Source organism: Ptychodera flava, chromosome 12 (genome assembly GCF_041260155.1).
Source record: "Ptychodera flava strain L36383 chromosome 12, AS_Pfla_20210202, whole genome shotgun sequence".
NCBI classification, from domain to species: domain Eukaryota; kingdom Metazoa; phylum Hemichordata; class Enteropneusta; family Ptychoderidae; genus Ptychodera; species Ptychodera flava.
In genome coordinates, this window is record NC_091939.1 from 27,271,893 (window position 1) to 27,299,500 (window position 27,608).

The following is a 27,608-nucleotide window of genomic DNA, read 5'->3' on the forward strand; positions in this document are numbered from 1 at the left end:
AACGTCAGGCTCCGGACGAACCTTTTTCATGTTTTATAGATAACAATATACACCAACTATATACTATACAGAAATAGTGGCGTGTGCTATATCATAATGATAAGCTCCACGCTAAAGGCGGTGCAAAAATAATTTCTGTTTTCTATATTTACCCCATAAAGAAAATAATCTAGACGCTTACAAGACAAAGAGCACAACATTTCATATGTTTTTGTCGATTTGTCTATATTAAAGTGTAACAAGTAAAACAAATTTATTAGCGCGTCTTACTGTTAAGGAAGACCGATTCGGGATTTGTTTACGTAAAGACAAAAAACTTAATTAATTATTCACACAACTACACTTTTCCAGACACACTTAGACTATCTGGCAGCTCACTGGTATGGATTCTATGATCCCCATTCTCCTGTCACCGGCTATTCATGGAAAATTGGATCTTGTTCAGAATGTGACGATGTCCTGTCAGAAGAAGATGTTGGATTGTCACTCGGTACCAAAAGTCATTACTTAGCAAATTGTTTAAAGATGTTTCCATATTCAATGTATGTATGTATGTATGTATGTATGTATGTATGTATGTATGTATGTGTGTGTGTGTGTGTGTGTGTGTGTGTGTGTGTGTGTGTGTGTGTGTGTGTATGTATGTATGTATGTATGTATGTATGTATGTATGTATGTATGTGTGTGTGTGTGTTATGAGTGAATATTTTTAAGTGTTGGAATACCCTCGTCTATCTGTTGTATTTACTAGTTGCGTCATTCAACTTGAAATATTTTTATTCAAAATTTGTTTATCCTCAGATATGATTGCATCAAACCTTAACTTAGAAGCAGGAATAAAATACTACACAACTGTCACTGCATGCAACGCCGCCAGTCTGTGTACGACAGTGACGTCTGACGGTATCATACCAGATAACTCTCCACCCATTGCTGGCAAAGTGTACGACGGAGTGAGTCATGGAGATATGGCCTTCCAGTTTTCAAGGTAAACAAAATCGTGTTGCGAAGATGTCGCATCGTCATTTAATAACTTTATGTTATGAAAAGTGGCAGGGGATGATAGCACTGTGTGCGGTAACATATTCTCAGTCTTCATCTTTGTCGTATTCGATGTAGTGACATCATTTTACTATAGTTTTCATTCTTGTAACGTGTCCGTATAAGTGCGATATCGTTAATGCACTTACCAGACTGAGTAAACCGTCAGTTTCATCTGTTACGGTAAATGGTGATCTTTAACTGGACGAGGCTAATTACAAAAAAAAAAAATATTTGTGGTTATCTAGGACATCACTGTCGGCTCACTGGTATAATTTCCACGATCCTCATTCTCAACTTTCACACTACGAGCTTCGTGCAGGAACGACACCCGGCGGTAACGATACTTTACCAAGGACTAGGTTACACCTGACCGAGAAGGCATTTATATCACAGTTACAAAGCCAACTACAAAATAAAGTCCCCATTTACGTGACTATCACAGCTTACAATAAAGCGGGTAAGTATGGTCATAAATCCTAGTTTGTAGCAATTTTCCATCCATTTTCCATCAATTTTCCATCATAGCGTTACAACTTTGCTAATGCTTCAGAACTGAGAATGAAACATATTAAGGAAATCAGCATAGGTTGGTGAGTCACCAGACTTTACTTCTTGCCAATTTCTCCATGGTTGATTCCTCGCACTGTCCTGGGAATCAAATCAACAAGTAGCGGTGCTGCAGTAGGCACCGTCGCACTTCTATCATACAGGTTGTAGGTCTGTATCGAGCTGGCCAGAACATGCACATTTTTTCTCAGCATTGTCGTATAGCCGTCAAAAGGCCCGTGTGCTAAATGTTACTTGCTGAGACAAGTATCTGTGTTTAGGAGGTCATCATACGGACCCTTATACCAGCTGTGTGTGATCGGTAAACAGCCTTGTTCACATGGTTTGTAAACATTCTCCACGTTGTAGGTTTGTTTGTAGAACAAACATCGAATGGCGTAGCAGTCGATTACTCCCCACCGACTATCAAACAGAAACCAGCGTACGACCGTATCACAGGATCAGTTTACAATGGAACTCAAGTATAGTACATTATTTTTGTACTTTTAATTATCGAAATTAAAAATCGAAGATTCTTCAAAAATTGTATGAATTCAAATTCCCTGAACCTATATGATTTGTGGCTGTGATTGAACACCATAATGGTTATCGATATGGTTTGACAGAAATCTATCGTCTTCTCCTTTCATTATCGTAGCGTACAAATACTCGTGGTTGAAAGAATGCTGCCTTACAGGATTAAGTTTACAAAGACTAAAGTATTCTGTAATCAGTTTTAGGGCTAATTTACAAGTCTCTTCTCTTCACGAATATATTTTTCTTAAATATTAGAATTATACATGTACATATTTGTTCAATTTTGAAAATTGGTAAAATTGTTATTTCTAAGGTATGGAAGTCGCATCTCAGTGTCTCATGGGAATTTGATGACCCGGAAAGTCCAATAGAGACACAGCTTCTCTCAGTGATGACCCATCGCCAGTCTGACGTCACTGTTCCATCCGTTACGGTAAATAGTTTTAATTGCTTCTGTCTTGCCAATCTATATATGGGTACATCATTTTGTCATTAATGGTATATTTTTTAAATTAAAGTTATACATAGGGATAGTTCAGTTACGGTTAATATTTTCACTGATCTAAACATTACAGGTTCAAGGCAATCTTCATCAGTATACATTCACCAACCTATCACTGCACGATGGTAACACCTACTATGTCCATGTGATAGCATGCAATGCAGCTAAACTGTGTACATCCAGCGACACAGACGATATCTTGGTAAGACAACGTCAAAAACCGTACAGTCTTTTAACATTTAACAAATAGTAGAAAAATGTCATTTAAGCGTGACAAAGTTATCAATGAAAAGCATGGTTTACGTGACTGTAATAGCTTAAAACATATGTTTTGAATCCATTCTTAACGATATTTCCAGGTCGATTCAAGCCCTCCAACTGTTGGCACATTCGCTGTTGAGACCGACCACGCGGCTGGTTTAACACGTCATCGGGAAGGCTGGATGGCGTATCATCAAAGCCAGGGGCAAAACTCAGCAAATGTTAAACTAGCTTGGTTAGGATTTGCGGATATTCACACAGGAATAAGACATTACCACGTTGGTGTAGGCAGTAGATATGCTTCATGGGATATGACTGGGGTAAGTAAGAAGGTACATGTGGCTTATCGAGAGAACCTGTAAACTTTGGCATTACCGTCAAAATATTTACACGTCTGTTGAATTTAACATTTGCATATAATTCATGAATATATCTAATGTGCATCTGCGCTAGCAGATTCACATTCAGAACCTCCTATTGCTTATCGGAACGGGCCTAGAAATTGGATTGGATCGATAAGCGTCATCATGCCATTGTAAATTAAATGGCCTGTAATGAGCCAATCACGTAATTCCTGAGGCTGTAATGTATAATTCAAACTGGTAACGTTGATGATGCTCGCCAGCGAAGGCTTACAGGCTACCAAGAGCTACGTGATGGTTGATGCAAAGACTGACAGAGAAAAACAGCAGATTCTTGTAAAACAAAAGCGACGCCTTTCTAACATGCTGCACACGAAGTAGCAATACTTTTGCGTTACCTAAGCCTTCAGGACGGTGTTGTATCAACTCCCGATTAATCCTTAAAATTTGAAGCTGTCAGCACAATGCTGAACACGAGCTTGTAGCTATAGAAGGTTCACACGGGACTTGATCGGAGCCTTAAGATAATTATTATCTTTCTATTGTCGTCTTTTACACAGAATACGACAGTTCATGTCCAACATTCCAATGGGTCGTCTCATTTTGACGAAGGTAGCATACAAACGGCGATTATCGACATCAACAGAGACCTCGTTCCTGGAGAAGACATTTATTGTACACTTTGGGCAGTCAATGAGGTATCAAGTTAATATAAGCGGATGAAGTTTTTGCTTCAATTTAATGTTTTTAGCTTTCTTGAACCATTTATAGTTCATAATCTACCAATTTAAAAGGTTTACCAGATTCCAACATGACACTTTTAATGCACATTAGCATCATGAAATAATGGATATATTAAACTGAAACTGCCTGCAGTAATCAAAACATCCGTAACTCTTTATTTTGTCAATCTCAAAAGGAGATTAACATCATAGAAAACAAACCGTCGATCGTTTTTGAGCCCCAATGCGCACAGCATATATCAAATTTACAAGGATGTCCGTATAATTATATTTGAATAAGAGAAATATGGTTAAACAAAGAAATTGTATTTGATCAACAGGTTGGTTTGCGGAGCTATGAAGCCCATGAAACGTTTCTGGTGACAAAATCTAATAATCACAGTGGGATTTTATCTCTGCTGAGACGATGCGACACACAGACTTGTCAAGGAGACTGCACATGCGCACCACAAAACAAACCGTGTGACTTCACGCCAGAAAACTGCTATGAAGTCAGAGGTAGGGCATTTGTCCCCACCAATTTTGTATTACTATGTAAACTTTATACTAATTATTTCCAACTTCATCAGTGACAATATTTAAACCAGAATATGTTTTTTTAATGTGAGCAAGTTCATCGATGTCTAGGGCATCATTTAACCGAATTCAAATTCTAATACTTACAGGAAATGATCTGTATCAACGAGTCCAAATCTTTGACACTAATGACTACAGATCCATGGCATTAATAGACAATATTCGAGACGTCAACTTCACGGCTTCAAGATGTGCCTTAGCTGCAAGATGGAGAGCGTTAAACGAAGGTAGGATCATATGATGCTTTCTTCCAGATAATGGAGAATACATCGATTGAAGAAACAGTTGTAGACAAGCATAAAACAGCGCTATGGTCATTAATTGAAAATACTGTTGAAAATTTTGAAAGTTTGTTATTGTGGAGGCTATTATGGAGTCATTAAAAGCTTATCGCATAGCTATGTAAGTGGCTGTTAGCGGGGAATACCCACATCACACTCTTCGTTTGAGTTTAAGACTAAGCACGTACATAATTATATGGTGCTATGAACAAAGTACCAACCTCTCTATAAGACTATTAGAACTGCAGACATAGACAGGGAAAGAAAATGTCGCACATTATTTTGAACTTAACATCTGAAAAGTAAATTACGTGGTATAATCTATTGGCTCATCGATGATGTAGTAAGTTGTATGTGACGTAAATGTGTGCGCAATTGTCCCTCAACGACGACTATTTGTCAATCAAGGTACATGATAAACATTCTTTGTCGTACCTCCTTGAAACTACAAAAAAATTGAACTATATCTCTGTTTTTTATATCTCCTTGAAACTGTTTTGATTGGTGTTGCTTTGCTTTTAGTTTTGTTGTTATTTTTTTTCCGATTCGGAATGATATGATGAATGATGTGATACTAAACTTCACATATTAAGGATGTACCAACAATGACGTTCTAAACTGAAATGCGCTGCCTCATCTGACAGGAATACCAGTTCAACGCTATGAATGGAGTGTTGGAAGCAAAGGTGACGCACCTGGAACTGGATTATTGAATCCCGCCTTCGACAGAATATGGCACGACGCTGGTCTGAACACTGTTGCAGTTTTTACAACGAGAGATAGTAAGTAAACATTTCAATCCATTCTACCAATTCTATCCAAATAAGTTATAAATATCATCATATTGGCTAAACAGCAGCCTAAATGAAACCCTAATTAAATTAATGTAACATGTCATTTCAGTTTCTCTAAACTCGAAATCGGAGTACGTGTTTTACGTCAAGGCATGGTATGATGAAATGACGTATGCAATATTTACATCAGACGGAGTGAAGTCCGATTACACTCCACCAGCAATATCGAAGTCCCGTAAGGTAGGCTACAGCTATTGCATTAGATGATAAACAATATCTTTACTGTAAAACTGAAAAAGATTTTAAGGAGTGCAAAGTGAACCAAAAGAAAAGGAAGCGAGTATTAGTTTGGCTTGACGGTTTTAAGTTGCATCAGAGACTTAAGTTAAAAAGAACTCTATATTCTTCTTCTACTTTACATAGGTCAAAGATGTAGATGACCTTGATAAATTGGTCGACATTGACTATTTGACGTCTACGTCATCGATTGGTATTTCATGGAAAAATGTTTTCACAGAAGCCGACTCTGTCATCGAATATTTCTCGGTGTCAATTGGGACACATGTCGGAGGTAAGGATTAAAGTGATGATGGCAAACTTTCCAATAAACAATCCTCATAATTATATTAATGTCTCATTTGACATTATAAAATTGATAGATATTCTTTAAAATACGGTATTGGACCCAATTTAAACTGTGTGCATATTTGTGTAAGCTTATTGGTAGATATTTAACACAAATATATATTTGAAAATTGTCAAATTGTCAGGGAAGAGTATTGCATATGTCGCGAATTTTGTAAGATCATATCTTAACATCTTACTTTTCATTTAAACCATAGGCGATGACATCCAGTCGTTCGAAGAGAATATCGTAGCTGCAAATATATTCAAAGTTATGTTGACGGGATTGAATCTCCAGCCAGGAATCAAATACTATTCCAATGTCAAAGCTGTTAACAGCGTTGGACTTGAGTCGATCACATCATCTGATGGATTTGTAGTAAGAATAAAGTTCACATCTTTTAAAAAGCGGTTGTTTTAAATATCCAATTGAAGTTTTCGTGAATTGTCTTTGGTTACACGTATCACGGTTAATATGATGTATCCGAATATGCTTTACTACCATTTAAACCCCCGTTACCTGTATCTTTTAGCAATTGACTTACCAGAAAGGCCATTAAATTTTGGAGAGACGATCTTGATTGCTACTAGGCCGCATTGTTTTTGAAATATCACTCTTTCACTGTAGGCCATTTGGTGATTGATACAGTCGTTTTGTGTACTTGCTCGTAGTGGTAATTTACGACTTGCAAGTTAAAATTACTTTCTTGTAAAAATTGTATGTGTGTCGTTAGTTTTGTTACCATTATATTTCAAAAATCGTTTTCAATTTCAAAAGAATTTATCGAAAAAAAAACAATGCGACGGGGATTTACTAAGTGCTGGACTTGTAACTTTCTAATACCCAACTAACCTTTGTTCTAGGTTGATACAACGCCACCAGAGGTCGGCGTGGTGCATGACGGTCTCGGAATTCATGATTCAGGATATCAAAACTCCAGTACTATTGTAGCTGCGTCGTGGCATGGTTTCTCTGACTTGCAGTCGTCAGTTCATCATTACATGTGGTGCGTTGGTACCACGCCTGGAGCAGAAGACGTTCTGCCGTGTGAAGACGTTGGACTGCGTCTGTCGATGGCGACAGCGATTGAAGGCAGTCTTAGCCTAGGTGATGAGTTATTTCCTGTGCCATTGATATTTCAGCATTTTCACATATTAGCGATAAAAGCAGCATCTTGACTCTTGTGAATTTTTGCCAGTTGTAATATAGATAAGTGACATTTTTAAAACTCTACATTTTTCTTTTTTTATTTGCCGAGCGTGGCATTCAAGTTACATTCTTCAGCCTAACTTTGCATGTACCAATAGAACGACGTTTAGCAACTTTATGGACACGTTGGTATACATAGATGGTTTTAATTAGCAAACCACACAACAGACCACCAAGGCAAATAAATATAAATAATGCGAAAATGTATCAAATATCTATACAATTATATATGTGTACAGGTCAAAGTTACTTTTCCAAAGTCGTGGCTGTGGACGCTGCCGGTCTTCAGTCTCAACCAGCCATTTCCAACGGAATGACTGTGGACACCACTGCCCCCGAGGCTGAAGAAAGCGCCATCATCGACACAAACTTGATCGGCAACCCTTCGTTTGAAGAAGTGGAAGATGGTGAAAACAGAGCACAAGCGGAATGCACGGATCCTGATGTATTCGTCTGCCTTCCATCAGTATGGCAGGTACAAGGAACAGGACATGTCACCCTTGGTTCTGACGTAGGCGCCAACTCAGGTAATGCCTTCATGAATATCTATGGCAGCGTGTCACAGACAGTTGCAACTACGATTGGTGGGAAGTATAGGTTTTCCTTCTATGCAAGTCATCTGCCAGAGTTGACCGCATCTCTTCTGTCACAAGAGGGATATGTTCATCTTCCCGGCTTGCACCGAGTCTTCAAATTATTCCAAAGGAGAGCGAGAAGTAAGAATAGATTGGACTGGTATCAACATGTTTATTACTTCACTGCTACGTCAGAATTGTCAAGTGTTACCATTGGATCCTTTGGACAGAAAAGTGGTAAGCGACTGTGCCTGTGTTTTTATGTGTTATCATTTGCATATGAATAATATATTAAAATTAAGCTCAAGTAAAAAAAGTTCTTAAACATCACTTGTGAAATATTTCGTCGGCTCGTCTATCGTGCAAGTTATGAGTATCAATTTAATGCTATTACAATAGCTTATTAAAATTGACTTCTTAGTTTCTATCATGGAATTTCAAATTCTCATTTCAGGAATGACGATCGATGACGTTCAACTATACCCAGTCTCTGAGCAGGAAAGTACACCGTCTTCCGGTCCAATACATGTTCACTTGCATACAGACACCAAGGAGTTTTATTTACATGCAAACTGGGATATTACAGATTCTGAAAGTCCAATAGTAGACTACATGGTCGCCATTGGTACAGTCAAAGGTCAATATCAGATATTAATTATAGACTGGTGGTCACGGTGAACATTTTTTCATCTTCATAAAAAACGTATACAGTTTTCCAAAATACTCGATTTACACGTCCATTCTGAATTATTTATAGCTGACGCTAACGTACATAAGAAAATGTTTTGTTAGACTGAGAAAAGTTATTTTTTATGTGAAAATTAGAAAAGCGATTGAAATATAGTTTCTTATGTGACTTACAGCTGAAAGAGGATCGAGTATTAAAAATGTTCAACTTGAAGTTACAGGCAAGGCATTTGAATCATATATATTTCGTAGCTGAAAAAATGGGAAAAAGAGGTACCATAATTTTATGAAAAGCAATAAATACCTATTAGTTGAACTTGGCATTCTCCGAATGCATCCCCCTTAGCCGTAAAGTAATCGCTTAATTTGACATCATGAGTGCTATTGAGTGTGAAGTACGTTTATTTCCTCTGCCAAATGGTAAACTACGTACAGAACTGCAACGTCATTATATGAAGAAATTGTGCTGGTAAGATCATGCAAATATTAATACCTATGAATCATTTTCATGTATAATTTGTTTTACCAGTATTATGATATTTTGTATTGCTTTCAGGAGGAACACAGTTGCAAGAATTTCGATCTGTAGGTCGGTCGTCCCAAGTATTCATCGATGACTTGCTATTGACCCATGGTTTACCAATTTACGTCACCGTGGTGGCAAAGAATGCCGCTGATCTGACTGCAGTGTTCTACTCCGAACCAATCATGGTTGACATCACACCTCCAGACATTTGCTGTATCGGGGTGAGTTGTTCGAGCTTCATGTTATGATTAGCTTACATTGTCCTCGCCTTACGGGCAGTGGATAATTCAAACACTCTCGTGGGAAAAAAAACCTTTCGTGTTTTTCGCGATGTTTGTTAGATTTTCCGTGGGCACTTTCGCACTAAAATTTCATCTGTAATTTTACAAGTTCCGAGTCGCCACCGGTGTCACATTTATAAAGAAACTGTACAGGGGTTCAAAAACAATTATTTCAAATTCTTCTCTTCTCATATATATTCACAGCTTTGTTATATATTATTTGAAATTACTTAAATCTTGGATTGACATTAACAAAATTTGTGCTTTGGAGTGTTTTGGGGTGTAAGAAAAAAGAACAAAAGTAAAATTGCAAATTTTAAGCTTCATGTCTTTGCCGCAGAGAGTTAACACTGACTATCCGTGTATTTTCATCAATAAAGAAGACTAGTTGTTTGCTCAACGTAAAAACAGAATATTTAGTTCCCTATATGAATCACAACGTCTTTAGTGTTATGGGTAAATCTTGTGTGCTTGAGTCTCTCCGAGACTCAATAGAATCAAATGCCATTGGCAGAACTTATTTCGGCAATTCTAGCATTAGGAGAGCGGGTCTATTTCAATCAAAAATTCATCCTTGGAAGAGGAAGGAGGGTATCAAGGGCAAATACAATTAAAGCTGCAAGCAGCGTTGGCGGGGCCCAAGCGGATAACATGGTTGAAAGATCTTGCACTAATGATATTATGTGCAAAATTCGATCTTGGAAAAGTATGATTTTGAACATCATCTCATAGTTACTGTACGTGTCAGTGGGAATTGCATGTTTTACGTAAAATCCAATATGGCAGCCAAATATGAAGGATGTAGCACTTGTGGTAACTGAGTTATGGACATATACTCATATTTAAGGGCAAAGGTCATCGAGGTCACGTGACATTTTGTCAAAAAAATTGTAAAGCTTAGTTATCCCTATATACCAAAAATCAGACCTCTAGCTCTATTGGCTGGTTCAGAATTAGATATGCGCATAATTAATGAGGTACAGGATAAGGTGTCATAAGGTCTCCCATCATACCCAATATGAAGGCTGTAGCACTTGTGGTTACTGAGTTATTGACATATACGTATATTCAAGGTCAAAGGTCATCGAGGTCACGTGACATTATGTCAAAAAAAATTGTTTTGCTAAGTTATCCCTATATACCAAAAATCAGACCTCTAGCTCTATTGGCTGGCTCAGAATTAGATATGCGCATAATTAATGAGGGACAGGATGTGGTGTCATAAGGTCTCCCATCATACCAAATATGAAGGCTGTAGCACTTGTGGTTACTGAGTTATGGACATATACGTATATTCAAGGTCAAAGGTCATCGAGGTCACGTGATATTTTGTCAAAAAAATTGTATTGCTAAGTTATCCCTATATACCAAAAATCAGACCTATAGCTCTATTGGCTGGCTCAGAATTAGATATGCGCATAATTAATGAGGTACAGGATGTGGTGTCATAAGGTCTCCCATCATACCAAATTTTATATGAAGGGTGTAGCACTTGTGGTTACTGAGTTATTGACATATACGTATATCAAGGTCAAGGTCATCGAGGTCACGTGACATTTTGTCAAAAAAATTGTATTGCTAAGTTATCCCTATATACCAAAAATCAGACCTCGAGCTCTATTGGCTGGCTCAGAATTAGATATGCGCATAATTAATGAGGTACAGGATGTGGTGTCATAAGGTCTCCCATCATACCAAATATGAAGGGTGTAGCACTTGTGGTTACTGAGTTATGGACATATACGTATATTCAAGGTCAAAGGTCATCGAGGTCACGTGACATTTTGTCAAAAAAATTGTATTGCTAAGTTACCCCTATATACCAAAAATCAGACCTCTAGCTCTATTGGCTGGCTGAGAATTAGATTTGTGCATAATGAATGAGGTACAGGATGTGGTGTCATAAGGTCTCCCATTATACCAAATATGAAGGCTGTAGCACTTCTGGTTACTGAGTTATGGACATATACGTATATTCAAGGTCAAAGGTCATCGAGGTCACGTGACATTTTGTCAAAAAAATTGTATTGCTAAGTTATGCCTATATACCAAAAATAAGACCTCTAGCACTATTGGCTTGCTCAGAATTAGATATGTGCATAATTAATGAGGTACAGGATGTGGTGTCATAAGGTCTCCCATCATACCAAATATGAAGGGTGTAGCACTTGTGGTTACTGAGTTATTGACATACACTCGTATATTCAAGGTCAAAGGTCATTGAGGTCACATGACATTTTGTCAAAAAAATTGTATTGCTAAGTTATGCCTATATACCAAAAATCAGACCTCTAGCTCTATTGGCTTGCCCAGAATTAGATATGTGCATTTTAATGAGGTACCGGATATGGCACCATAAGGTCTCCCATCATACCAAATATGAAGGATGTAGCACTTTTTTGGTTACTTAGTTATGAACATATACGTATATTTAAGGTCAAAGGTCATTGAGGTCACATGACAATTTGTCAAAAAAATTGTATTGCTAAGTTATGCCTATATACCAAAAATCAGACCTCTAGCTCTATTGGCTTGCCCAGAATTAGATATGTGCATATTTAATGAAGTACCGGATATGGCACCATAAGGTCTCCCATCCTACCAAATATGAAGGATGTAGCACTTGTGGTTCCTAAGTTATGGACGTATATGTATATTTGAGGTCAAAGGTCATCGAAGTCATGTGACATTTTTAAAAAAAAATTGTTTTTCGTGGTTATCCCTATATACCAAAAATCTGACCTCTTGCTCTATTAGATTGCCAAGAATTAGATATGACTCTTACATAGGCCAGAATAAGCCATTTGTATAGCTTAGCTGCAGAGGTATAGGGGAGGTCAAAGGTCATTGAAAAATCAGAAAAATAATACTTTAAAAATTTTCTTCATTAAAACTGCCTGGTTAATTTCCTGAAATTTATTATATAGCATCTAGTGGTGTGGCCTATAAAGTTTGCGAAAAGATTTTGGTGTTAGTTCTGGAGAAGAAGTTTTGAATGATTAAATTGCGATTTTTCGAAAATCCAATGTGGCGGCCAAATCATGTGACCGATCCAAATGTCTTTCGGAAACTTAAAAGAGATCACTCTAAGGGTGACATGAGTAAAATTCAGTTAAATCGGTGTGTTTGTTCTGGAGAAGAAGATTTTTAATGATTAAATTGCGATTTTCGTAAAATCCAAGATGGCGGCCAAATCACGTGACCGATCCAAACGTCTTTCGCAAACTTGAAAGAGATCACTCTAAGGATGACATGAGTAAAATTTCACTTAAATCGGTGTGTTGGTTCTGGAGAACAACAGGGCTTGACAATTCCTATCGCCCGACGCCCGGGACAAGTGAAATTTACGTTCGGGCAAGTCAAAAATAAAATCTGGTCGCCCGCCGGACAAGTTGTTTATACAACTTCTGGCGCAATCAACGCGAATCTAAGTTGCGGTTTGTGCACGTGTCGCCTGATTTGCGTTGTCGTTCACACAAAATAAATGTCAATCACTGACTTTTTTAGATCCAATTGTGACGTTCTTCTGCGATTCATTTGCCGAATCACACAATGTTGCAATTTTCCGATGATGGACATGAAATTGTTTCATCGTCCAATTAAAAAGTCGCTTAAAATTTGGCTTAAACAGCATTTCTTTGTTGTATGCTGACTGCTCCGCCCCAACAAATTAGGTAAAAAATTGCAAAACCCAATGCCATAGTGCTTATCGGCGATCGACAGTGCAGTACTTCAAAATCATTTATGCGGCCTCGCGAGGTAGACGAACATTGTTGGCAGATAGTTTGTGGAGTGATCGCTGTAAATATGAGTATTTCACGGTAATATTTCCACTGATGCAAACAAGGCATTGTGCATTTTCGCGAGCCAGAGCGTAATTTCCGCTCCGCAGACCTACGCAAAGATCAAGCAAAGTTGTTGCCGTAAAGAGGCACGTAGTTTACGACGATGGGCATTGTGTAACTCTGAGAAACGACAGTGTGATGATTTACGACGGCGCCACGAGGGCCAGCGTGAGTGGAATCGTCTGAGAATCGACGACTTGATGTGATGATTTATAGAAGGATGTTTCTGACAAAAGATCTAAACATAAGCGTTATGATGAGGAAAAACGCCGTAGATGTTATCTCCCGAAATTCGCGAAATGGAATTGGAAAGCACAGTGGCCTTGGTTGAAATATGACGGTTCCAAAATGTTCTGTAGGTCGTGTCTCAAATACCCCACCATTGCCAAACCATGGAGGTAGGAAGAGACTACCGGCCTCCATGGCAAAACCGAGCAAAATGCTTTTCTTGACAGATACGGCATGTTTCGCGTTGAATCGATAAGGTCTCACGAGTTTAGTCAACCGCATTTGGACTGTTTGGCGCATCGCAGATGAGATCGTGACGGGGACAATGATTGTGGAAATTTTGTGGGTCCCGCTGAGCCCGATACGCGTTCACTTGCCAACAATCCGATCGCATGCACTCGCAATGCGTGAACCGAATGACGACGACCAGCGACAGAAACTGACCAATCTTTTTACGACGGCATTTATGCTTGCCAAACACGGGAAGCCGATGTATGATATGTACCTTCAAATTCAATGTTAGCCAGCGTACAGGTCTGTGCATCTCTCGTCTGTGTTCCCGGCGTTATACGGCCTCTTGTGGTGGAGGCCGTATAACGCCGGGAACACACAGACCGTACGCAGGCCTACTTCAATGTAAACTTTTGAGAAAAATCGGCGTCAACATCGGCGAAAATTACCAAAATAAGGTAGCCCTGAAAGCCGCTACGGAATTCGTCGCAAGTATTTTGGTCTTGATTATTACAAATGGAGGACAAGTAAAATTTTTGAGAGGACAAGTGAAATTGAAAATCCACTTGTCCGACGGACAAGTGAACTGGAAAAAAAATTGTCAAGCCCTGCAACAAGATTTTAATGATTAAATTGCGATTTTCGTAAAATCCAAGATGGCGGCCAAATCACTTAACCGATCCAAACGTTTTTCGCAAACTTGAAAGAGATCATTCCAAGGATGACATGAGTAAAATTTCAGTTAAATCGGTGTGTTGGTTCTCGAGGAGAAGATTTTTAATGATTAAATTGCGATTTTCGTAAAATCCAAGATGGCGGCCAAATCACGTGACCGATCCAAACGGGTTTCGCAAACTTGAAAGAGATCACTCCACGATGACATGGTAAAATTTCACTTAAATCGGTGTGTTGGTTCTGGAGAAGAAGATTTTTAATGAGTAAATTGCGATTTTCGTAAAATCCAAGATGGCGGCCAAATCACGTAACCGATCCAACGTCTTTCGCAAACTTGAAAGAGATCACTCCAAGGATGACATGAGTAAAATTTAAGTTAAATCGGTGTGTTGATTCTGGAGAAGAAGATTTTTAATGATTAAATTGCGATTTTCGTAAAATCCAAGATGGCGGCCAAATCACGGTGACCGATCCAAACGGGTTTCGCAAACTTGAAAGAGATCACTCTAAGGATGACATGAGTAAAATTTCAGCTAAATCTGTATGTTGGTTCTGGAGAAGAAGATTTTTAAAATTAAATTTGTATTTACGAAAATCCAATATGGCCGCCAGGTCGCGCGACTATTCAAAATTTCTATACCCAGGTGCACGAGATCTCATAGGTACCTATTAGCCCTGCAAGTTTCAGAAGTTTGCGGTAAGCGGTGTTTGAGTTCTAGGTCGACAAAAAAAGAGCGGAAGAAGAAGAAGAAGTAGAATTAAAGCTGCAAGCAGCGTTTGCGGGGCCCAAGCGGATAACATGGTTGAAAGATCTTGCACTAATGATATTATGTGCAAAATTCGATCTGGAAAAAGTATGATTTTGAACATCATCTCATAGTTACTGTACGTGTCAGTGGGAATTGCATGTTTTACGTAAAATCCAATATGGCGGCCAAATATGAAGGTGTAGCACTTGTGGTTACTGAGTTATGGACATATACTCATATTAAGGGCAAAGGTCATCGAGGTCACGTGACATTTTGTCGAAAAAAGTTGTATTTCTAAGTTATCCCTATATACAAAAAATCAGACCTCTAGCTCTATGGCCTGCTCAGAATTAGATATGCGCATAATTAATGAGGTACAGGATGTAGTGTCATAAGGTCTCCCATCATACCAAATATGAAGGGTGTAGCATTGAGGTTACAGAATTATGGACATATACGTCTATTCATTGTCAAAGGTCATCGAGGTCACGTGACATTTTGTCAAAAAAATTGAATTGCTAAGTTATGCCTATATACCAAAAATCAGACTTCTAGCTCTATTGGCTGGCTCAGAATTAGATATGCGCATAATTAATGAGGTACAGGATGTAGTGTCATAAGGTCTCCCATCATACCAAATATGAAGGGTGTAGCACTTGAGGTTACAGAATTATGGACATATACGTCTATTCAAGGTCAAAGGTCATCGAGGTCACGTGACATTTTGACAAAAAAATTGTATTGCTAAGTTATCCCTATATACCAAAAATCAGACTTCTAGCTCTATTGGCTGGCTCAGAATTAGATATGCGCATAATTAATGAGGTACAGGATGTGGTGTCATAAGGTCACACATCATACCAAATATGAAGGGTGTAGCACTTGTGGTTACTGAGTTATGGACATATACGTATTTTCAAGGTCAAAGGTCATGAAGGTCACGTGACATTTTGTCAAAAAAATTGTATTGCTAAGTTATCCCTATATACCAAAAATCAGACCTTGACCTCCATTGGCTGGCTCAGAATTACATATGCGCATAATTAATAAGGTACAGGATGTGGTGTCGTAAGGTCTCCCATCATACCAAATATCAAGGGTGTAGCACTTGTGGTTACTGAGTTATGGACATATACGTATTTTCAAGGTCAAAGGTTATCGAGGTCACGTGACATTTTGTCAAAAAAATTGTATTGCTAAGTTATGCCTATATACCAAAAATCAGACCTCTAGCTCTATTGGCTTGCTCAGAATTAGATATGCGCATAATTAATGAGGTACAGGATGTGGTGTCATAAGGTCTCCCATCATACCAAATATGAAGGGTGTAGCACTTGTGGTTACTGAGTTATGGAAATATACGTATTTTCAAGGTCAAAGGTCATCGAGGTCACGTGACATTTTGTCAAAAAATTGTATTGCTAAGTTATCCCTATATACCAAAAATCAGACCTCTAGCTCTATTGGCCTGCTCAGAATTAGATATGCGCATAATTAATGAGGTACAGGATGTGGTGTCATAAGGTCTCCCATCATACCAAATATGAAGGCTGTAGTACTTGTCGTTACTGAGTTATGGACATATACGTATATTCAAGGTCAAAGGTCATCGAGGTCATGTGACATTTTGTCAAAAAAATTGTATTGCTGAGTTATCCCTATATACCAAAAATCAGACCTCTAGCTCTATTGGCTGGCTCAGAATTAGATATGCGCATAATTAATGAGGTACAGGATGTGGTGTCATAAGGTCTCCCATCATACCAAATATGAAGGGTGTAGCACTTGTGGTTACTGAGTTATGGACATATATGTATTTTCAAGGTCAAAGGTCATCGAGGTCACGTGACATTTTGTCAAAAAATTGTAATGCTAAGTTATCCTTATACCAAGAATCAGACCTTTAGCTCTATTGGCTGGCTCAGAATTAGATATGCGCATAAAATCCAAGATGGCGGCCAAATCATGTGACCAATCCAAATGTCTTTCGCAAACTTAAAAGAGATCACTCTAAGGATGACATGAGTAAAATTTCAGTTAAATCGGTGTATTTGTTCTGGAGAAGAAGATTTTTAATGATTAAATTGCGATTTTCGTAAAATCCAAGATGGCGGCCAAATCACGTGACCGATCCAAACGTCTTTCGCAAACTTGAAAGAGATCACTCTAAGGATGACATGAGTAAAATTTCAGCTAAATCTGTATGTTGGTTCTGGAGAAGAAGATTTTTAAAATTAAATCGGTATTTTTCGAAAATCCAATATGGCCGCCAGGTCGCGCGACTATTCGAAATTTCTATACCCAGGTGCACGAGATCTCATAGGTACCTATTAGCCCTGCAAGTTTCAGAAGTTTGCGGTAAGCGGTGATTGAGTTCTAGGTCGACAAAAAAAGAGCGGAAGAAGAAGAAGAAGAATTAAAGCTGCAAGCAGCGTTGGCGGGGCCCAAGCGGTTAACATTGTTGAAAAATCTTGCACTAATGATATTATGTGCAAATTTTGAGCTTGAAAAAGTAGGATTTTGAATATCATCTAATAGTTACTGTACTTTGCACTTGGAATTTAATATTTTACGGAAAATCCAATATGGCGGCAAAACCACGTGACCGATCAAAATGCCTTTTGCAAACTTGAAAGAGATCACACTTAAGATGTTACACATAAAATTTCAGCTCAATCGGTGTGTTGGTTGTTGGGAGGAAAATTTTTAAAGATTAAATCATGATTTTCCTAAAATCCAATATGGCGGCCAAACCACGTGACCGATCAAAACACCTTTCGCAAACTTGAAAGAGATCACACTTTTTATGTTACATGTCAAATTTCAGTCAAATCGGTGTGTTGGTTCTGGAGAAGAAGATTTTTAAAGATTTAATCACGATTTTCGCAAAATCCAATATGGCAGCCAAACACTTGACCGATCAAAACGCCTTTCGCAAACTTGAAAGAGACAACACTTAAGATGTTACATGTCAAATTAAAGTCAAATCGGTGAGTTGGTTCTGGAGAAGAAGATTTTTAAGGTTAAATCATGATTTTCGCAAAATACCAATATGGCAGCCAGACCACGTGACCGATCAAAACGCCTTCCACAAACTTAAAAGAGATCACACTAAGATGTTACACATAAAATTTCAGCTCAATCGGTGTGTTGGTTGTTGGGAGGAAAATTTTTAAAGATTAAATCATGATTTTCGCAAAATCCAATATGGCGGCCAACCAAGTGACCGATCAAAACGCCTTTCGCAAACTTGGAAGAGACAACACTTAAAATGTTACATGTCAAATTTCAGTCAATCAGTGAGTTGGTTCTGGAGAAGAAGATTTTTAAGGTTAAATCATGATTTTCGCAAAAATCCAATATGGCGGCCAAACCACTAGACCGATCAAAACGCCTTTCGCAAACTTGAAAGAGACAACACTTAAGATATTACATGTCAAATTTCAGTCGAATCGGTGTGTTGGTTCTGGAGGAGAAGATTTTTAAAGATTAAATCATGATTTTCGCAAAATCCAATATGGCGGCCAAACCACGTGACCGATCAAACGCCTTTCGCAAACTTGAAAGAGATCATACTTAAGATGTTACATGTGAAGTTTTAGTCGAATAGGTGTTTTGGTTCTGGAGAAGAAGATTTTTAAAGATTAAATGGTATTTTTCAAAAATCCAATATGGCGGCCAAGGTCACGTGACCGCATGCGATTTTATTGGCAAATTCCCAAGACCTTAGGCCATGCTTGCTTTACAAAAAATTTCAAATCGACTAGACCCTAGGTATACTGGAGAAGCCATTTTAGGTTTTTGGAAAATCCAATATGGCCGCCAGGTCACGTGACCAATCGAAATTTGTATACCCAGGTGCACGAGATCTCATAGGTACCTATTAGCCCTGCAAGTTTCAGAGTTTGCGATAAGCGGTGTTTGAGTTCTAGGTCGACAAAAAAGAGCGGAAGAAAAAGAAGAAGAAGAAGAAAGTTGAATTCCTACGAAAAAATAGGGGCCCAGCCGGTAGGCTTGGGCCCCTAAATATTGAACTCCTATAAAACCAATAGGGGCCCAGCCGGTAGGCTTGGGCCCCTAATTAAAGCTGCAAGCAGCGTTTTAGGGGCCGAGCAGCTCGCATAGTTGATGAGAAACATAAGGCGTCATCTTGAGATCTGCAATCATAACAAACATGAAGGTTTTTGTTCTAATTGTTGCTCACGTATAGGTACATACGTACATTTGGTGTCAAAGGCATTAGCCCTGTTGATTACAGAGTTATGGACAAATATATACATTTGAGGTCAAAGGTCATTGGTGTCACGTGACATTTTGTCAAAAAAATTGTATCCCATACTGATTCCCATATACAAAAAATCAGACCTCTAGCTGTATTGGCTTGCCCAAAATTAGATATGTGCATATTTAATGAGGTACCGGATATTGCACCATAAGGTCTCCCTTCATACCAAATAAGAAGAGTCTAACCCTCGTGGTTCCTGAGTTATGGACAGATATGTATATTAGAGGTCAAAGGTCATCGAGGTCACGTGACATCTTGTTGAAAAAATTGTATCCCATACTTATCCCCATACACCTAAAAGCAGACCTCTCGCTCTGTTGGCTTGCCCAGAATTAGATATGTGCATATTAAATGAGGTATGACCTATAGTACCTTAAGGTCTCCCATCATACCAAATATGAATGGTGTAGCCCTTGTGGTTACTGAGTTATGGACATATATGTATATTTGAGGTCAAGGGTCATCAAGGTCATGTGACATTTTGTGAAGAAATTGTTTTCAATAGTTATCCCTGTATACCAAAAATCAGACCTCCAGTTCTATTGGCTTGCCCAGAATTAGATATGCGCATAATCAATGAGGTATGGGATGTGCTGGTCATGTGACATTTTGTTAAAAAATCTTAACACTGATACATGTCCTTGTGAACCAAAAATCAGAACTCTAGCTCTAGTTTGAAGGCTGGAATTAGATATGTGCATCATCAATGAGGTATAGAAACATGTTAGGGTCATAGGTCAAGTTCATCCTCAAAATATTGATTTGCAGTTTGATCCCCTGTTGGTCATTGTTCAGTAGTCACTAGCCCCCGCCCCCAGGACTCTTACATAGGCCAGAATAAGCCATTATTATAGCTTAGCTGCAGAGGTATAGGGGAGGTCAAAGGTCATTGAAAAATCAGAAAAATAATACTTTAAAAATCTTCTTCTCAAAAACTGCCTGGTCAATTTCCTTCAAATTTAATATATAGCATCTAGGTAGTATTGCCTATAAAGTTTGCGAAAAGATTTTGGATCGGTCAAATTTTATGGAAATGGGACAGTAAAAAACATTTTCATTTCAAAATTGTAGCCAGGTCACATGACTAATTAAAAATTCAAGAGTAACATGCACTACCTCTCATTGACCTTAAACATTGTACCAAGTTTCAAAAATTTCATCGACAGTTTCTGAGATTAGGAAGGACAAAAAAACGGCAGAAGAAGAAGAAGAAGAATTAAAGCTGCAAGCAGCGTTTTAGGGGCCGAGCAGCTCGCATAGTTGATGAGAAACATAAGGCGTCATCTTGAGATCTGCAATCATAACAAACATGAAGGTTTTTGTACTAATTGTTGCTCACGTTTAGGTACATACGTACATTTGGGGTCAAAGGGTATAGCACTGTTGATTACAGAGTTATGGACAAATATATATATTTGAGGTCAAAGGTCATTGGGGTCACGTGACATTTTGTCAAAAAAATTGTATCCCATACTGATTCCCATATACAAAAAATCAGACCTCTAGCTGTATTGGCTTGCCCAAAATTAGATATGTGCATATTTAATGAGGTTGATGATGTGGCGTCATAAGGTCTCCAATCCTACCATTATGAAGGGTGTAGCACTTGTGGTTACTGAGTTATGGACAGATATGTATATTTAAGGTCAAAGGTCATCGAGGTCACGTGACATTTTGTCAAAAAAATTGTATCCCATAGTTATCCCCATATACAAAAAATCACACCTCTAGCTCTATTGGCTTGCCCAGAATTAGATATGTGCATATTTAATGAGGTACATGATGTGGTGTCATAAGGTCTCCAATCCTACCAATTATGACGGGTGTAGCACTTGTGGTTACTGAGTTATGGACAGATATGTATATTTAAGGTCAAAGGTCATCGAGGTCACGTGACATTTTGTCAAAAAAATTGTATCCCATAGTTATCCCTATATACCAAAAACCAGACCTCTAACTCTATTGGCTTGATCAGAATTAGATATGTGCATATTAAATGAGGCATGACTTATAGTACCATAAGGTCTCCCATCATACCAAGTATGAAGGTTGTAGCCCTTGTGGTTACTGAGTTATGGACATATATGTATATTTGAGGTCAAAGGTTTTCAAGGTCACGTGACATTTTGTGAAAAAAATTGTGTCCCATAGTTATCCCTATATACCAAAAATCAGACCTCTAACTCTATTGGCTTGCCCAGAATTAGATATGTGCATATTTAATGAGGCATGACCTTTGGTACCATAAGGTCTCCCATCATACCAAGTATGAAGGGTGTAGCCCTTGTGGTTACTGAGTTATGGACATATATGTATATTTGAGGTCAAAGGTCATCAAGGTCACGTGACATTTTGTCAAAAAAATTGTATACCATAGTTATCCGTATATACCAAAAACCAGACCTCTAACTCTATTGGCTTGCCCAGAATTAGATATGTGCATATTAAATGAGGCATGACCTATAGTACCATAAGGTCTCCCATCATACCAAGTATGAAGGGTGTAGCCCTTGTTGATACTGAGTTATGGACATATATGTATATTTGAGGTCAAAGGCCATCAAGGTCATGTGACATTTTGTCAAAAAAATTGTATCCCATAGTTATCCCTATATACCAAACCAGACTTCTAACTCTATTGGCTTGCCCAGAATTAGATATGTGCATATTAAATGAGGCATGACCCATAGTACCATAAGGTCTCCCATCATACCAAGTATGAAGGGTTAGCCCTTGTGGTTACTGAGTTATGGACATATATGTATATTTGAGGTCAAAGGTCATCAAGGTCACATGACATTTTGTCAAAAAAATTGTATCCCATAGTTATCCCTATGTACCAAAAACTAGACCTCTAACTCTATTGGCTTGCCCAGAATTAGATATGTGCATATTTAATGAAGCATGACCTATGGTACCATAAGGTCTCCCATCATACCAAGTATGAAGGGTGTAGCCCTTGTGGTTACTGAGTTATGGACATATATGTATATTTGAGGTCAAAGGTCATCAAGGTCACGTGACATTTTGTCAAAAAAATTGTATCCCATAGTTATCCCTATATACCAAAAACTAGACCTCTAACTCTATTGGCTTGCCCAGAATTAGATATGTGCATATTTAATGAGGCATGACCTTTGGTACCATAAGGTCTCCCATCATACCAAGTATGAAGGGTGTAGCCCTTGTGGTTACTGAGTTATGGACATATATGTATATTTGAGGTCAAAGGTCATCAAGGTCATGTGACATTTTGTGAAAAAAATTGTTTTCAATAGTTATCCCTTTATACCAAAAATCAGACCTCCAGCTCTATTGGCTTGCCCAGAATTAGATATGTGCATAATAAATGAGGTTTAGAAACATGCTAGGGTCATAGGTCAAGTTCATCCTCAAAACATTGATTTGCAGTTTGATACCCTGTTGGTCATTGTTCAGTAGTCACAAGCCCCCGGCCCCCCAGGACACTCACATAGGCCAGAATAAGCCATTTGGTATAGCTTACATGCAGAGGTATAGGGGAGGTCAAAGGTCATTGAAAAATCAGAAAAATAATACTTTGAAAATCTTCTTCTCAAAAACTGCAGGTTGAATTTCCTTGAAATTTAGTATATAGCATCTAGATAGTATGGCCTATAAAGTTTGCGAAAAGATTTGGATCGGTCAAATTTTATGGAAATGGGACAGTAAAAAACATTTTCATTTCAAAATTGTAGCCAGGTCACATGACTAATTAAATATTCAAGACTAACATGCACTACCTCTCATTGACCTTAAACATTGTACCAAGTTTCAAAAAATTTCATTGAGCAGTTTCTGAGATTAGGACTGACAAAAAAACGGCAGAAGAATAAGAAGAAGAAGAAGAAGAAGAAATTAAAGCTGCAAGCAGCGTTGGCGGGGCCCAAGCGGTTAACATGGTTGAAAAATCTTGCACTAATGATATTATGTGCAAAAATTCGAGCTTGCAAAAGTAGGATTTTGAACATCATCTAATAGTTACTGTACTTTGCACTTGAAATTTAATATTTTACGGAAAATCCAATATGGCCGCAAAACCACGTGACCGATCAAAACGCCTTTTGCAAACTTGAAGAGACAACACTTAAGATGTTACATGTCAAATTTAAGTCAATCTATGAGTTGGTTCTGGAGAAGAAGATTTTTAAAGATTAAATCATGATTTTCGCAAAATCCAATATGGCGGCCAGACCACGTGACCGATCAAAACGCCTTCCGCAAACTTGAAAGAGATCACACTTAAGATGTTACTTATCAAATTTCAGTAGAATCGGTGTGTTGGTTCTGGAGAAGAAGATTTTTAAAGATTAAATCATGATTTTCGCAAAATCCAATATGGCGGCCAAACCACGTGACCGATCAAAACGCCTTTCGCAAACTTGAAAGAGATCATACTTAAGATGTTACATGTGAAGTTTTAGTCGAATCGGTGTTTTGGTTCTGGAGAAGAAGATTTTTAAAGATTAAATTGGTATTTTTCAAAAATCCAATATGGCGGCCAAGGTCACGTGACCGCATGCGATTTTATTGGCAAATTTTTAAGACCTTAGGCCATGCTTGCTATACAAAAAATTTCAAATCGACTAGACCCCTAGGTATTCTGGAGAAGCCATTTTTAGATTTTTGGAAAATCCAATATGGCCGCCAGGTCACGTGACCAATCGAAATTTGTATACCCAGGTGCACGAGATCTCATAGGTACCTATTAGCCCTGCAAGTTTCAGAAGTTTGCGGTAAGCGGTGTTTGAGTTCTAGGTCGACAAAAAAAGAGCGGAAGAAAAAGAAGAAGAAGAAGAAAGTTGAATTCCTACGAAAACAATAGGGGCCCAGCCGGTAGGCTTGGGCCCCTAAAAATAAGTAGAATTAAAGCTGCAAGCAGCGTTGGCGGGGCCGAGCAGCTCGCATAGTTAATGAGAAACATACGGCGTCATCTTGAGATCTGCAATCATAACAAACATGAAGGTTTCTGTACTAATTGTTGCTCATGTTTAGGTACATACGTACATTTGGGGTCAAAGGGTATAGCACTGTTGATTACAGAGTTATGGACAAATATATATATTTGAGGTCAAAGGTCATTGGAGTCACGTGACTTTTTGTCAAAAAATTGTATTCTATACTGATTCCAATATACAAAAAATCAGACCTCTAGCTGTATTGGCTTGCCAAAATTAGATATGTGCATATTTAATGAGGTACCAGATATTGAACCATAAGGTCTCCCTTTATACCAAATAAGAAGCGTCTAGCCCTTGTGGTTCCCGAGTTATGGAAAGATATGTATATTTGAGGTCAAAGGTCATCGAGGTCACGTGACCTTTTATTGAAAAATTGTATCCCATACTTATCCCCATATACAAAAAATCACACCTCTAGCTCTATTGGCTTGCCCAGAATTAGATATGTGCATATTTAGAGGTACATGATGTGGTGTCATAAGGTCTCCACTCCTACCAATTATGACAGGTGTAGCACTTGTGGTTACTGAGTTATGGACAGATATGTATATTTAAAGTCAAGGTCATCGAGGTCACGTGACATTTTGTAAAAAAAATTGTATCCCATAGTTATCCCTATATACCAAAAATCACACCTCTAGCTCTATTGGCTTGCCCAGAATTAGATATGTGCATATTAAATGAGGCATGACCTATAGTACCATAAGGTCTCCCATCATACCAAGTATGAAGGGTGTAGCCCTTGTGGTTACTGAGTTATGGACATATATGTATATTTGAGGTCAAAGGTCATCAAGGTCACGTGACATTTTGTGAAAAAAATTGTATCCCATAGTTATCCCTATATACCAAAAATCAGACCTCTAACTCTATTGGCTTGCCCAGAATTAGATATGTGCATATTTAATGAGGCATGACCTTTGGTACCATAAGGTGTCCCATCATACCAAGTATGAAGGGTGTAGCCCTTGTGGTTACTGAGTTATGGACATATGTATATTTGAGGTCAAGGTCATCAAGGTCACGTGACATTTTGTCAAAAATATTGTATCCCATAGTTATCCCTATATACCAAAAACCAGACCTCTAACTCTATTGGCTTGCCCAGAATTAGATATGTGCATATTAAATGAGGCATGACCTATAGTACCATAAGGTCTCCCATCATACCAAGTATGAAGGGTGTAGCCCTTGTGGATACTGAGTTATGGACAGATATGTATATTTAAGGTCAAAGGTCATCGAGGTCACGTGACATTTTGTCAAAAAAATTGTATCCCATAGTTATCCCTATATACCAAAAACCAGACCTCTAACTCTATTGGCTTGCCCAGAATTAGATATGTGCATAATAAATGAGGTTTAGAAACATGCTAGGGTCATAGGTCAAGTTCATCCTCAAAACTTTGATTTGCAGTTTGATAACCTGTTGGTCATTGTTCAGTAGTGACAAGCCCCCTGCCCCCCAGGACACTCACATAGTCCAGAATAAGCCGTTGGTATAGCTTAGCTGCAGAGGTATAGGGAGGTCAAAGGTCATTGAAAAATCAGAAAAATAATACTTTAAAAATCTTCTTCTCAAAAACTGCCTGATCAATTTCCTTGAAATTTAGTATATAGCATCTAGATAGTATGGCCTATAAAGTTTGCGAAAAGATTTTGGATCGGTCAAATTTTATGGAAATGGGACAGTAAAAAACATTTTCATTTCAAAATTGTAGCCAGGTCACATGACTAATTAAATATTCAAGACTAACATGCACTACCTCTCATTGACCTTAAACATTGTACCAAGTTTCAAAAAATTTCATTCAGCAGTTTCAGAGATTAGGACTGACAAAAAAACGGCAGAAGAAGAAGAAGAAGGAAAAAAGTAGACCTTCAGCAATACCAATAGGGACCTCGCCATGAGGGCGCTCGGCCCCTAAAGAAGAAGTAGAAGAAGAACTTGAGCAATACCAATAGGGGCCATCGCCCATGAGGGCGCTCGGCCCCTAAGAAGAAGAAAGTTGAATTCCTATAAAACCAATAGGGGCCCAGCCGGTAGGCTTGGGCCCCTAATAACTCTGCTGTGCGTGTGTTTTACTAATACACGGTCCCTTGGTAAGTGTTTCTTTATCAAACCATTAGGCTTAGCAGTTTGTCGTTGTCAGGAAATGTGAACCAAATGGCACAGATACCGTATTAAAAATGTTTTATGTTATCAATATTGATATCTTTTTTACATTCTGATAAAGGACGGTCCTAAAGAGGATGATGATCTCACTCACCAAACGTCGTCTGTGATCTCGGTGCATTGGAGAGTTAGTGACCCTGAGAGTGGAATTGAATATTGTGAATGGGCCGTAGGTGAGGTTGCGATTGATCGCACAAAGCTCTTCATTATTTTGACGATCAATACGGTATTGTCATGGAACCAATGATGAAAATGACAATGATTCTGTTTCATGAAGCCATCGTGTTGGTTGCATCACTTTAAATCGTCACGGTAATTAGATATAAATCATAATAACAAATGCCGGGAATACTTGGTGTTTTCAATGCCACGGCCGCCTAAACTTATTTCAAGACCTAAAATGACTTTACTGTGATACATATTTACCATCGAATATTAATTGTAAAATTGGAAGTTATACGGTTGTCGCACTATCTTACATAATCTTTCGAAAATTTTCGCAGGACTGGCGCCCTCATCTTCCACCCTGTCTCCATACACACGGACAACAACGCTTCATTCGGCATCTGTAAACCTAGACAATCGTTTACATCATGCAGAGACTGTGTATTGCACCGTGCGTTGTAAGAACGTTGCGGGGATGATCAGTGAAATCATATCAAACGGAGTAACCATTGTTAATGAGAAACCACAATCCCATGAGGCATCGCTCCGAATTGTCACTTCTTCTCCTACAATGTACGATGCATTAGAAAGCCACCAGACGCAAGGCAATACAATCAGCGTTGCGTGGGATGGATTTTCCGATTTGTCTGGAATATCTCACTTTGAGGTTAGTTACTGATTAAGATTTGCTAACATCATGAGAGAGAGAGAGAGAGAGAGAGAGAG

General features: G+C 38.4%; 1 protein-coding gene across 1 annotated transcript; it reads left to right on the forward strand.

Moving 5' to 3' along the window:
* Nucleotides 1-1,602: 1,602 nt before the first annotated feature.
* LOC139146224 (uncharacterized) lies at nucleotides 1,603-27,561 on the forward strand. Its single transcript, XM_070717632.1, has 18 exons — nucleotides 1,603-1,630; nucleotides 1,960-2,072; nucleotides 2,441-2,560; nucleotides 2,703-2,831; nucleotides 2,989-3,210; nucleotides 3,813-3,950; nucleotides 4,316-4,493; nucleotides 4,661-4,798; nucleotides 5,497-5,634; nucleotides 5,756-5,886; nucleotides 6,070-6,217; nucleotides 6,489-6,649; nucleotides 7,135-7,378; nucleotides 7,720-8,292; nucleotides 8,510-8,692; nucleotides 9,299-9,489; nucleotides 26,779-26,890; nucleotides 27,221-27,561. The coding sequence occupies exons 1-18, from the start codon at nucleotides 1,603-1,605 to the stop codon at nucleotides 27,559-27,561; spliced, it is 3,288 nt and encodes a 1,095-aa protein (XP_070573733.1).
* Nucleotides 27,562-27,608: the final 47 nt, after the last annotated feature.

Bases quoted from the DNA above. Each gene is read 5' to 3' on its own strand.
- LOC139146224 (XM_070717632.1), top strand. From the start codon at position 1,603: ATGAAACATATTAAGGAAATCAGCATAG. The intron at 5,635-5,755 runs GTAAGTAAACAT...ATGTCATTTCAG, and splicing joins AGTTTTTACAACGAGAGATA to TTTCTCTAAACTCGAAATCG. The intron at 26,891-27,220 runs GTGAGGTTGCGA...AAATTTTCGCAG, and splicing joins ATATTGTGAATGGGCCGTAG to GACTGGCGCCCTCATCTTCC.